At 30.1% G+C, this 14,497-nt stretch overlaps 1 protein-coding gene across 1 annotated transcript; it reads right to left on the bottom strand.

The window, feature by feature from the left end:
- Positions 1-1,734: 1,734 nt before the first annotated feature.
- Positions 1,735-9,017, bottom strand: LOC145743090 (P-selectin-like). Its single transcript, XM_082560977.1, has 18 exons — positions 8,815-9,017; positions 8,596-8,681; positions 8,248-8,343; positions 7,607-7,721; positions 6,535-6,645; positions 6,218-6,310; positions 5,824-5,961; positions 5,560-5,686; positions 5,282-5,394; positions 4,899-5,075; positions 4,447-4,647; positions 4,010-4,204; positions 3,660-3,851; positions 3,123-3,308; positions 2,915-3,026; positions 2,585-2,742; positions 2,255-2,418; positions 1,735-2,035 (listed from the first exon to the last, which is right to left on the bottom strand). The coding sequence occupies exons 1-18, from the start codon at positions 8,867-8,869 to the stop codon at positions 1,862-1,864; spliced, it is 2,493 nt and encodes an 830-aa protein (XP_082417103.1). The 5' UTR covers positions 8,870-9,017; the 3' UTR covers positions 1,735-1,861.
- Positions 9,018-14,497: the final 5,480 nt, after the last annotated feature.

Below are 14,497 nucleotides of genomic sequence, written 5' to 3'. Positions count from 1 at the left end.
TGTTAATGTATATAAATTTATATACTAAAACACAAAGAATAAAACGTTTAAAGAGTTGCCAGAAGATTTGTCCTGCAAAAAAACGGCGGGAAGTCGGCGATGAAATTTCCGTGTATAAAGTCAGCGTAGGACCATATTTTACCGATATTTAAAATAAAATTTTGCATAAAGTACAGTATATATAAAAGTTTAAAGAAAAATTTTGCAGGCCGAAAGCGATTAGTCGTAAAATTTTGCAGGCCAAAAACACCCGTCTTTAGTTGGTTTTAAAAAAAGGTTTTTGAAACAAAAATTAAAAAAAAAATAATATTCTAAAAACTAACATATGTCATTAACGTAACAACTAATAAAAACTTTTATATATACTGTACTTTATGCAAAATTTTATTTTGAATATCGGTAAAATATGGTCCTACGCTGACTTTATACACCGGAATTTCATCGCCGACTTCCCGCCGTTTTTTTGCAGGACAAATCTTCTGGCAACTCTTTAAACGTTTTATTCTTTGTGTTTTAGTATATAAATTTATATACATTAACACGGGCAATAACTAATAACATATTTATGCACATTTCTCAGTGTAAAAAATGATTAATTAATGATCTATTTTCTTCAAATATTGTTTAGAAAGACGGCCCTAGTTCGCAAAACACGTGATATCATAATGCATCGTCTTGTGTCACCTAAAAGCGCGCGCTTTCAAAATTAGTTTTTTATAGGTTTTAGTTTGTAAAATTAAAAAATTGACACAGGAAAAGAAAGATAACATATTTATGCATAATTCTCAGTTTAAAAAATAAAAAATTAACACACTATTTTCTTCAAATATTGTTTGAAAAGGCGGCACTATTTGGCAAAATACGAGATATAATTATGCATCGTTTTGTGTCACCTAAAAGCGCGCGCTTTTAATTTTAGTTTTTTATAGGTTTTAGTTTGTAAAATTAAAAAATTTGACACGCCAAAAGAAAGATTACATGTTCTTGCACATTATTATTAAAAAAAAATATTAATTTACTGCTTAGTTTGTTTCAAATACTGTCTAAAAAACTGTATAAAACTACGCGAAAATAAAATTTCTCGCGGTAATTAAAATGCAAAATCCCCGCTGTTTTGAAAAAAAAATTTTGGCCGAAGTGTCCGGAGGCCGAAGTGTCTGGTTACCTCTCTGGCCAGCATACTCTCCTGACCCATACAACATCTTTTCCTAATATATTTTTAACCTACTCTTAAAAAGCCTAAATAAAACAATGGTGAGTAAGATTTTATGCAGTGTTAATGTGTGCTAAGTAAAATTTAAGTAAATAAAAAGGGTAATACAGTCAAAGCGATTAAATTGTTAGATTCTGAATTCTAACTGCTTGTGGTATGTCAGACAGTCAGACTGTTATTCTATTTTTTAGTCAGCTTGTCAGTTAGTTACCACGTAATTGAGATTTTGGTTGTATGTTAATTATATTCAATTTCATTGCATTTATTTCCGCTGTCACTTGTTCTCGTAACACATAAAAACATTTAAAATAAAAAAACATAAGCAGACAGGACATACTAAAAAAAGACAAGCAACTTTAAGTGGGCCTTTAAGCCAGTCTTTTGTTTAACCTAAAAGAATAGAAAATACTGATATACCAAACGTCAATACTTTTATGGTTACTTATACTTACTGCTGCCTAATCGGATTATATATCAAAAAGACTTTTAAATTCCCATTATATTCGTTATATTTTTAACAACACATGTTACATATAAACATAATATATAATAATCGACAAAAATACATTTAAACACACTATTCGGTTTTGGCAGTCAAGGTTAAGCGCTTAAAACAAATTTATCTATAAGAATAAAAAAGTTGTTGGTTTAAGTATCACAAGGTTCTCCGCAAATCTGGGAGCTGAGAGTTGCTGAGAATTCTTCATCAAGGTTACTGAAACCATCTTCAGCAATAATGAGGTTTTGTTCATCACCAGCTATTTGAAGCAACTGGGCAGGGTCGAGTTGGCCGCTTGGTGGTACAATTCCAAGAGCGTAGGTCTGTAAAAAAAGTTGGAAATAAATATACTGGTCAGCCAAACTAATTTCCACACTATGCGCTCTTATACCGACATTTATGGATAGCTTAAACACGCTATTAGCAGACTCTTTCTTAATAAAAAATAAAGGTATATTGTAATGCAATATTATGGTAAATCCTATTTAGTATTTTGCCGTTTGGGGCATCAAAAACTAAAAAAGTTAGCAAATTAGACTTACAATGACTCCAGCAGCTCTCAATTCTTCAGATATAACATCGACTTCATCTTGAGATCGACCATCAGTAATCACCAAAACAACGTCATCGACATCAGGTCTGTTACCATTTTCTGGTCTCAGAACAACATTAAGGGCATGCTCAAGTGCCTGGCCAGTTCTTGTTCCTGTAATAAAATAAATCTTAATAAAAAATTGGGCAAAATTTACATAATTTTGTCTCAAATTTACCCAAGCATTTTTTCAGGTATAAATAATCAATTTAAGCCAGTTTGTACATTACTGCATTAGTGTATACTAGATTGTGAATAAATAAAACATTTGTGTTTGTACCTGATCCATCATATGGGATTGCATCAAATGCTGCAAGAAGAGCATCCATGTCGCCTGAATTAGGGAATTCGTCTAACAGAATCTGGGTAGCGGTATCAACTTCTCCGTTGTATCTGAACACAGCTAATCGAGCGAGATCGTTTCCAAGGTTGAAGCTCCTGTAATAAAAAAACAAATATTCAATTAGACACTGCAAATAGCCGCCTATATCACGCTTTATATAAAAATCAACTTTTAAATACTTTCATTTCTATATTTTCTATGTATGGTAATGCAAATATATCTTATGCTTTGTATCAGTAAGCTTGAGGTTGTAAAAGTTTAACTTACGACAAGATGATTCTCACGAATTCTTTCATGGTGTCCCAATTCTCTTGTCCCACAGAAGATGAAGAATCAAGAATAAAAACGGCATCAAACTCGGCAAATGGGGGACATGGTCCTATAGAAATAATAAACATAATTATTAGATTTGTGTTTTTTGGATATTTGCTTAAATTTTTTTACTACTTAAATTAAATTAAAATTAGTTTCTTACTTGTACAACAAGGTTCTGGCAAGGTCCAGGTTGTGTCGTTAAGACAAACGTTGTCAGTGATTTCTGGGGGGAAAAGAGAATACCCTTCATCGAGACATTCAAATACACATTCTGAGGTGGCAAAGTTTCCGTCTGAGCAAGTGATTTGTCCGTGCTCAAGTGGGCCTTGCATGTCACATTCGTTAGCTGTAAAAAGAGTTGTCGTTAACTTTGGAACTGTTTTTTTAATTGTTAATTAATTTGTTGTTAATTTCTACACAGGATTAAAAAATATTTATTGTTCGTATTTTGTGAATATTTTTGCGCATTGGTATAGGTTAATTTGGTTGTTAATTAAAAGGTTAATTGGGAATAGTCGATAGCCTGCTCTACATGTTGCTTTTTATTTGTCGTAATATCGTCGCAACTTTAAACTTATATGAACATGTACATAGTCCCAAGGCCTCTAAAATTGGACATATATATTGTCCCATAAACTCGACTTTAGCATGTGGCCTTAACTTCAATAAGTTATTAGAAGGCTTTTGTTTCACTTACGAATACAAACTGGAGCTGGGTTATCCCACAACAAGGTACCATCGCCCAACTCAATACAGTTGCTGTAAAGTGGTCCAGTTCTGGTGTGGAAATCTACACATCCGTATTCGCATTGAGATCCGAGTAAATTACCGTCAGTGCATACCAGGAATCCGTTTTCAGGTGCTGGCGGTGGGTCGTCACACATCTTAACTGTAAATTTATGATAGAATTGGTTATTTATTATGCTAAAATAAAATGTAGAAGTTGTGGGCTTGACTAAAGGTGATTTTTTTGTGTAATTTAAGGTTTCAAGGCGTTAACTAAACTACAATGTCCAATGAAACAAACTTGATGTTGCTTTAACTTACGTTCACAGACTGGAGCGGGTTGGCTCCACACTCCGATGACATCATTTCCGTTTTGAAGACAGGTGAGTGTCTCAGCACCAGCCAAGAAATATCGGTTTGTACAACTGAAAGAACAATCGCTGCTGACGAAGTTAGAGTCTGTGCATACCACGTTTCCGTTGGTGAAGCTAGTGTAGTCGGGCAAGCATCGAATTCCTGTGACGACAAAATGTTAGAAGAAGCCAAAATGGAATTTTATTTAATACAAAATAGCCAAGCAATTAAGTCACCTTTTTAAATTTATGAGAAATAATACAGTAAAAAATTTAAACACTTGTAGAAGTTTTTTTTTACACTTTTACTATTTCAAAGGCAAATTTTTGCTATTTAGTAACAATTTGAAGAACCAACTTTAAAACAACATAAAAGGAATAATTATTTGTGTTCAGACAACTTACTTTGGCAAACTGGAGGTGGAAAGTTAACCCAGAATCCCAATAGGTCTCCGTTGAAGTCATCATCACAAGTCAATCTATCAGACCCAACAAGAGCGAATCCAGCGTCACAAATATAATCGCAATTACTTTGGTAAAAGTTGTCGTCAGTACAGGAAACTACACCGAATTCAGGATCACCCAAGACTGGTAGACATGTGATTCCTGATAAAAAAATAAAAAACATTTTAATTAATATTTTATTATATTACCATTTAAACAAAGCTTTAGCTTAGTTTTTGCAAACAATCAAAGCTATTTTATTCAATTTCAAACGGTTTTATGTTTCAACAGGCATTAATAATTAGTTTCATATTTTAAATGATAAAAAAACAGTATAAAAGGCATAAATAATTAACAGGAGAAGTCTTTGGTTATTCTTAAGTCTAATTAAATATTAATATGACTTTACTAACGTTGACAAGTTGGTACATCGGTAGACCAAGTTCCATCAGCTCGGCATCGAGATCGAATAGATCCAACAAGACCGAATCCTGTGTCGCAAGTGTAAGTGCAAACACTGGCAAAGAAAACTCCGTCTGTGCAGATGACATCTCCATCAAGTGGTCCGACTCGTTCAGGGCAAGTGACTCCTATAGAAGAATAAATATGTGAATGTTAAGAGTTTTTTGTCTAGTGCTGTGGAATGAATTATGATGAGAGGCTCTTAAAAAAGACTTAGTTGAGGTTTGCTATACGTAAATACCTATAAAATACGACTACAAGCTTACATGTCTTTTAATGGTCTAAAGATTTGGATTTACTTTAAAGATTAGGTTAATGTTTTAATAAAACTTACGTTGGCAAGTTGGTGCTGGGGTAGTCCATTCTCCTTGTGCGTCGCCATCGTTATCATCATTACAGACTGACAATGGTGATCCAACCAAGTTAAAACCAACATCACAAGTGAATCTAAAATTACAAAGGTGCTTTGAAAAATAAACTATTTCTAAAGGCAGTTGTTATTTAAAAAGTTAACGATATGTGATGGCCTAAGTATTTTTATTTATATTGCGTTTGTTTAATACCATTGCGATTTCTAAACTTAAAAAGGGGTGATAAATTGTATTAACTTACGAGCATCGGCTGCTAAGGAAATTCGAGTTGGAGCAATCGACATCACCGTTAGCTGGCGCAACGTGTGGTGGTGGGCATCGAATTCGAACACAGGTTGGTGGCGCTGCTGACCACAGTCTATCTTCAGCTAAAAATTAAAATAAATTATTTTAATTTTTATGTGTATGTTTGCTAGCAAAAATGTGTTTTTTGCCTAAAAACAACGCTTCTTTAAACATATAGTCCCACATAGGGATATTTAAAAAGTTGAAACCCTTTACTTACTGCAAGTGACTACATCGGCTCCTCTTAAGAAAAATCCAGGACCACAAGTAAATTCACATTGGCTTCCAATTATGTTTCCGTTTGAGCAATCAACTCGGCCGTTAACTGGGTTTCGTTGGCGAGGATCGCAAGTTGTTGCTGTTAAAATCATAAGAAAAATTAAACGATAGTATTTTACTTAATACCTTTTAAATTGCTTTAAAGGGCAATATGTTAAGATAATGGCACTTATAAATGTGCGTATAACCATGTTATGCTATATGTTACCCTACTTAAAAAGACTTTGTTAAAGCCTAAATGATATTAAAATACCGAATCTATTTTGATTTTTATATTAAATTTTAAACCTGGTATAATAAAGCCTGTTTCATTTTGTTAGTTAGATTAAACTTACGTCTGCAAGTTGGGACTGGGTTGCTGAAAGCTGCTGTGCTGTTGTCCTCAGATAAAACGCACGTGCTTACAGGTGACCCGACAAGTTCATAACCTTTAAAAAAATGAAAACTTTTGTTACAGAACATATAAAAGGCATAAGCATTAAACGCTATTAAACAAGTGTAAAAAATCGTTTGAGATGGTTATTTAATATCAATAACGACTTTAATAACAGGTTAATGTGTGCCTAAAGTCACTAGATATTCACTATTATCTACAGCAAACAACATCAAAAAACTGTAAGTCCAATCGACAAAAAATTGTGCAAGTATTTACCTGCGTTACATCGGAAAGTGCAAACGCTCCCAGGCTCAGTGAAAACTCGGTCGAAATCACAATCTCGTCCTCCGTTCGCTGGGATACCTATTGGTTCGCAATCTGGAATATCTAAAACAAAATAAAGTTTCAAGTAAAAGTTTTAATTTTGAAAATTTAGATATACTAAGGCTAGGTTAGCCAAAATCTGACTAAATAAGTTTATAACCGAATCTGTAGATAAAATTGCCATTAAAGGTACAAGGACTAGTTAAAAATTAGTCAACAAGTTAATTTTGTACTGGATTGGTTATTATTAGTTCAAAATGGGTTTAACTTGCCCGTACCAACAGTTAAAAGTTAACTTAGGCTAACGATCCTAATATGGCCCATTAAAAACAAATTTCAAAATTGAGTTCGTTAATTACTTGCTCGCCTACACAGTCTGTCACGACCCAGCAGAATTAATTTATATATGGAAATAAAGCGTTATAATGAGATGTTAATGTAAGCGGTATAAGTGTTAATTTCAGACACACCTTACAGTTCTTTGCGCGGGCGTATTTCCGTGAAATGAAAAGCAAAACCTTAATTGCGCTAAAATATTTAATCCATCTTATGTGCCCGGCATGTTAAAGCCTAATTATAGGAAATGAAATGTGTTATAATTTACATGTACGTGCTTAACCTAACGACTTAAATTGTAACGTTTGAAACCAGACCAACAGGTCAACTGTTTTGACAAATGTTACAAATTTTTTTGGTTTAACGGCTGGGTACAACACTTTAAGGATTAATTTACAATATTAAGGCTTTTTACACCGCGTTTAACATGCCTAAAACATGCACAAAACCTAGTGAAACGTAAATTACTAAACAAGGGCAATGACGTACAAATAAAAAAATGTACTTCTTTTATCGGGCTATATTTTACTAATTTTTTTAACAATCACTTACCCTAAGTTTTAAGGGTTATTTTTAAACATGGTGCTTAACCATGGGATCTAACATAGCTCCAGTGGCTTTGCAAACATTTAAAAACCCACAGGGCTTTTTATAAGCGTAGGTTAGCATGTAATTAATGTAAACTTACTGTCCAAGCAGAAGAGGGATGGTCGATTACATTCATCAAAGTTGCAGCAGCATCGGCAAACTGTGTGTGGCACTTTGGGGTTACATTGGGTTGGAAACCAGGCCGCTCTTGGGTTCTATAAAAATGTAGTTTTAAAAGTCTATTTTAAAATTTGGCTAAAAACATTAATTTTCGTAGTCATTGACCATGCGAAGTTTCGTCACCAGATTATTTATCAAATATTTTAGGTATTAATATGTGATTTATTTTACGTTTAATAGTAATAATAAACTTAAAAATTACGATTAAAAGACCTAATATGATATACGATTTATTAAAATACAACCTAGGGTTTTATTATGCGTCTAAAAACAGCAAATTTAAATTTTAAAGGTATCCAAGTTGTGAGCTTTCGAATTCTGCTATTTGTTTACGTTGCGGTGATATCGGATAATCAAGAATCGGTTAAATTATAAACAAACATAACCGCTATAGAAGGTTATAGTATCATGTGGTTAAGACGTTTAAACCGCGAAATAGCAGCTATATTTCTTTTTGGAATACCAGCTGATTTTAAAAACGAAAAATACTTGAAAATTATTCAAAAAATGGTAATTGGTGAAAAAAATTTAAAAAAAAAAAAAAAAAAATTTAAAAATTACCTGAATAAAGTTGTTCTCGCAGGCAAGTGCTTGTTTACATCTTTTGGTGATTCGCATTCCAATGTTGTCAGTTCTTACTTCGTTGTGGCAAGCTTGCTGTAATATTGTGAAAGTTTATTACAACCTTTCTTATTAAACTTCAGGATACAGGGAAATCAAGAAATCATGAATTAAAATAAATTGTTTTTTTTTTTTAGTATTTCTTTTTTGTTACTCTTTTACTAACTTATATTTAATTGTAATAATTAAAACTGGCAATGCCCTATCTTACAATTAATTATTATACATTTATACATATTTTTTTTTAAATTTTGGTTTGATTTAAAATTAAAATTATAAAGGAAATACCTCATTTTCTTGGCATTGTCGAACTTCACCGTTAGCTAGACAATCGTCGTTTGATCTTTGGTTTTCGCAAGTCCAACATCTTAGAGCTATCAAAAAAAAATAATAAAAAATATTAGTTAAAATTTTTTTGTCTAAAAATAAAATTAAAATTTATTGTAATAATTAAAAAAAAACATATCTTTTTGCTATTCGAATATTTAAAGAAAAAAAAGTATTTACCTTCGCTTGATAAACCCAACGACACCAAAACCAGTAAAGCAAATGCGAACTTCATTCTTGAGTTTCCAACTTAGCTATTAAAGTAGTAAAGGTTCAAAAAACCTGATATGTCTAAATAGCCTAAATGACCGGTCTTATATACCCAATACTCTTGCCACGTCTTCCAATCAAAAACAATGTCTAAAAACTAAGAAAAAAAGAAAAAAAAATTGACCAATCAAAAACGAACTGACGATTTAAAAAAGGCGTGTCATGTGACCTGGTAAAATAATTGCTCGGGTATTTGGATCGACTTAACACTGCCCGCCCCGAAACCACGTGTTAAAGACTTATGTTAAATCATAACGTAGCACCAATTTGACTTGTAAATATTTATCTAACTCTAAACATGCGAATATTGTTTTTAACCTATGTTTCAAACACGTAAAGTATAACAATGATAATTACACGAATATGTCTTTCAAAATAAGGTCATTTCAAATTATTTAATCCTGTTGTATTAAAATTGTAAATATTCGATTTATTTATATCAGTTTTTCTTCTTAATTGTCCTAAAATAAGTGGAAAATCATTCATATGTTCACGACACTAACACTATGACAATGAATAGTCTAGTCGTTATTTTGTGAGTAATAATTTTTATGTAATTTTAAATTGTTACTCAATTTAAAAGATTAAAATTTCTCAGTTTTGATCTATATTAATACAATATTTTGTCGTTCGTTTTTAGTTTAAAACAATGGTAAAGATAGCAACAAACAGGTGAATAACCAATCTTTTATGTAAGCTGACCACATTTTACGCATTTGGAGATGAATTACGTATTTAGATCACATTTTAGATATAATCAATTGGTGTAATTCTAATTTTAAATTTGTGTAACCAGATTTACGTAGACTGACGTTAGCAGTTGTTTTCAGACAACAAACATCGAATAAAGACTAATTGGTTACCAAGATTAAAATAAAAATTAATGGTCAGAATTTTTTGCGAAACCATTTTTTTACCGGTGAAAAAAATTAATCGTTTATTTCCCAAACTTACGATTTGCGTCAACTAATTATTTTTAATAAATTAAATTTCAATACCTTAAAATATTTTTGTTAAAATGATTAAGTTCGTTTAAGTGCATTTTAAAAGGTTAATCGGTTTAACATTTGATTAAGTATATTTTGTTGTCTTAATATTAACTTGTCGATGAATGGTTAAAAGCTATTTAAATTTTTAAAATTATTTCATGCCAGGTAAATAATTTTTATTTCTATTTCACAGAAACTAAATTTCATGACAAACTTAATGAAAAGTTTTAAAAGCAAAAAACGTAAAATTTTCCGCGCGATCTTTATGCTTAAAAACGTTTTTAAATATATTACATTAACGCTACAATAGCCATGATTTAGATATAATTTTATTAATAAAAAAACGTTTATTAGTAAACGATATGTTAAGGCACGTTACGACAACATGTTTTTTTAATTTCGTTTCGAATCAGACTTATATGTCAAAAAATGTTAAATTTTTTAACCTTTTCTGAGTAACTATTAAACACTTTACAGACATATATCATTGTTCTTTATATTAATTACCTAATTTTTCCTTAATTATACAACAAACTTGTGCCAAAAGTTTATTATAGAAACATTAAAGGTCGAGTAATTAATTATTTTGTTTTATTTTCATAATCAATAGACATTGCATTTTTATTTATGCAATTAAAAATTATTTTAACGAAAAAATCATGTTTGACCAGTTTGTAGGCTCGCTTTTATATTTACAGACACAAATTAAACAAAATATTAGGTTCTGGGTATACCTAGGTACCAGTACTCTAGTAGGTACCACTCTTAAATCAATTACTTAATTAAAATTTATACACGAAAATTATTTTCTTATTTACAGCAACATTGTTATCATTATGAAAATCTACTAATCCGTGCTAAGGCTAGTTTTTTTAACCAAATATTTGGACATTCTAGCGTTAATTTATTTTTTAATCCTTATTTAATGAACGTTGTTTTGTAATAAGTTAATGGTAAAACGTGGGAAAAAACTGCAGTGTTAATGCATTGAAATAAATCAAATCATATTTACAATACAAATCTCGCAAACCGTCTCATTTTTACGAATACAGTTAGATGTACTGTATAAAAAAGCACACCGTTTTTTAAGACACTTATTAAAAAATTATCTAAACGATATATTTCTTTGTTTAAAACAGAATTATGCTGTTTATGAAACTGTAGTTCAATTTTTAAAACTTAATTAAGAATATTTATAAAACCATTTTTTTAACTTTCCAAATTATAAGATTTTAATATTTTTATTTAAAATTTTAGTTAATACATACGGCGTTTAAATAAATTACACCAACAGAATTAAAGAAAATTGTATTAATATACTTATCGAAATAGAACAACTAAAAATAATATAATTGAATAAATTTAACTTTGTACATTTCTGTAATTAAAGTGATTTGAATTTATAAATGTGTCCAATAACGTATTTTTTTCTTGGGCGTAACCCATAATATATGGCCTTAAGGATATAGTTAACTTAAGATTAGTAACTAAGCTTATATTTAGTTTAGCTACTTTCATATTTAGTTGCTGTTTGGTAAAATTGTTGCCAAAAATACCCGAATTAATAAGTGATTTAATTAAATAATGAAAATCCGTATTTGTCTGTAATAAAATTATTATTCTATCACGTTTTGTATTATGGGTATAGGTTAATGAAATAATTTATAATAAAAACGAAGTTATTAGTTTAATAAATAAGAATCTATCACGATTTACATATTTGGGATATAATAAATGTTTGGCAATGCATACATGATATAATGATAAATACTAATAACCTTTAATTTAAAATTTACAAGCTATAATTAAAGCTGCAATTTATCAAGAAATAATCAGTAATTAAAAGTCTTTATTTTAAAATATTAATTAAATCAAAAATACATATTTAAGGACTATATTATATAGCATATTATTTTTTGGCCCTTTTATGCAACGTAACGTTGCTTAACACCGATTATATTTATATCCTGGGCTTAAGGCATGCATATGACAGTATTTGCGTTGTTTATTTTTTGCAATTAGAATTGACCTCTAATCGTTGTCAAGGGCACATTTACATGTCTACGTGTAAATTGTTTAAGTCATCGATTATACCGCTTCAAAACGCGATGTAGTTTATATAAACACGAAATTAAACCGACTTTAAACGTAAGCATTGAATTGTGTAAACAAGCGTCTGCAATACGACCCTACAAATGTTTTCTTTCTAAATTTCATGTTTATTTTATATTTCTTATAACAAAATAGTAGTAAAGGTTTAAACATATATACGGTTAACCTTAATGGTAAGGTTGTATACACGTCTATTAAGAGCTTTCGGTTTTGTTAAAAATTTGTAAAAAACAATATAGTTAATAAAATCTTAATCTGTAAAATATTCGAATAATTTTAACCTAATTATCACGTTAATGTCACATCTTTAACTATCTTGTTACATGAGTATAATTAAAAGAAAACGACATGACTTTATGTCAAATGTCGAAAGTTAAATGGTAAGTGAAATAAAAATTTTGCGTTTAATTAAAACTTTTAAATAGGCATTGTATTTTTGGAACTTAAGCACTAATTAGGTCAAACTTTAGCAAGCCAAAAAGGTCAAACTTGAGCACCAATTAACCATGTATGTAGTTGAATAACACATTTTTTTACCACCAGCCAAATTGTTTTCCATGTGACCTTTAAAATTATGAGGTATTTAAACAATGTAGAAATTAGATTTGGGTGACGTTATTGTAAAATCCTGGGTGAAGGGCAGGTAAAATGGCCTTGATGTGACTTTAGCTAAACAATTTCCGACCGTAAGCTTTACTAACCTGCTTTTTTTATATTAGGGCAACATTTTTGTTTTTTTGTTGGGTAAGTTTGTGCTTACAATTAGGTGAAGGAAGCTATCGGTTAACGCCGAATCCCGATGAGTAGGAATAGTATTGCATCAAACTTGAAATTGTTTATTTTTTTAAATCATTTTAAGGGGAGACTTTTTTGTATTATAATTGGGAGGGGTGTGATATTGTTATGTGTTCGAGCCATTCGTAAAAGCCTAGCTCTAAGGCGAATAGTGCGGCATTGGCTTGTGCGGCTTGATTCAAAAACGTTTTTCAACCGCATGCTTTGATGATATGTTGTGCACTACAATTATTAAATAATTTTTGCCATTTTTTTTGTTTATTTTATGGCTTGTAGTCTGCTGCTATGACCAGTATACCACACTACTGGACTAAAAAATGTTTTTTTGTATTTAATTTACAAAATTTGTATTTTGTTAAAAATTGGCAAAAGTAGAAATATAATTTATAATTTAGTTCCGCGTGGTGGGGATAGAGCGTTAAGGTTTACAATCACACCGCACTACGAGCCAAAAGGTTTTATGTTCGAGCCGACCTTATCCAACATTATTTGCTCTTAAGTCCGGCTTTACAAAGTTTTGCTTAAATATATTCATTAAAATTTATAATTTTTTTTTTAACATATTAGTTTTAAAAGATTTGAAACTTGATATACTTTTAACGAATATTGTAATAAACGTTCAAAATATAGTATTTATTATTTCTAAATAAATTATAAAAAATATTTTAATTTTACCATAACAACAAAAAATGTCATTTTACGCTTTTTTGTACTCTAATAAACATTATCAGTTTCAATAAAGTTAAATTCGGTGTTGTTTACATATTTTTGGTTTTAAGGCAAATGGACGCTTGCGTATCTTGCCTCAATCATCAAAGTGTTGTAAGAAAAAGGCTCAATTCGGACACTTGTTCATTTAAAAGTAATCGTTGTCCAGGATACATAGGAGTTTTATATAAAGAAATCTTTGTTCACAAAGTTAACGGAAGTTTTAAATATAATACATGTTGTAGGTTTTGTAAATTGCAAGGATAGGCTAGAAAATTAATAATATATGATTTTTATAGGGTTTTTATAATGAACCTTAAATTTATAAATAAGCTAAAACGTATAACTTTAATATTGAAAAAAGTTGATGGAACTGTATTTAATATACTTTGTAGCAAAATGGATACTATCAACTGATTAGGGCAAATAAAACTATAACGAAGTAAGATAAAGAAAAGTTAAAGAAGTTTATGGATAATGGTGTCTAAAACGTGATTTAGTTTACATTGAGCTGTTGTTTAACAAAGGTAAGTTTTTATCTGAACCCGATATTATATTTTTTGACGTCATAGTTATTTACATAAGCTTGGTCACGTGAAAACCGCGTGTAAAGCCATTTTTTACATTTTAAAAAATTATTATTTTGTTTAATAATTCTGATATCTAAAGCTTTCACTTATTTAGAGTACATTGCAACATTTTATTGATATAAGGTAATATTCAAGTAACTAAAGTAATTTTTAATGACATCAAATATAGTACACTTAAAACTGATAATTAATATGGTTAAAGAAATTGTTATAAATATTAATAACGTATATTTATTAATTATTAATTTTAATAACTATTATAAATATTAGTAATTTTTGTTTTAGAGGCATGTTTTTAAAAATTAAGTTAGAATGATTACATATTTAAAGAAGTTAAATATAGATTTGTTATTTAGGAAAATATTTTATAGGTATTCAGTTAATTTTTATTAATTTAAA

Source organism: Corella eumyota, chromosome 1 (assembly GCF_963082875.1).
Source record: "Corella eumyota chromosome 1, kaCorEumy4.1, whole genome shotgun sequence".
Lineage (NCBI taxonomy): Eukaryota > Metazoa > Chordata > Ascidiacea > Phlebobranchia > Corellidae > Corella > Corella eumyota.
Note: the sequence above shows the minus strand (reverse complement) of the source record. Positions and strands in the feature narration are given on the sequence as shown.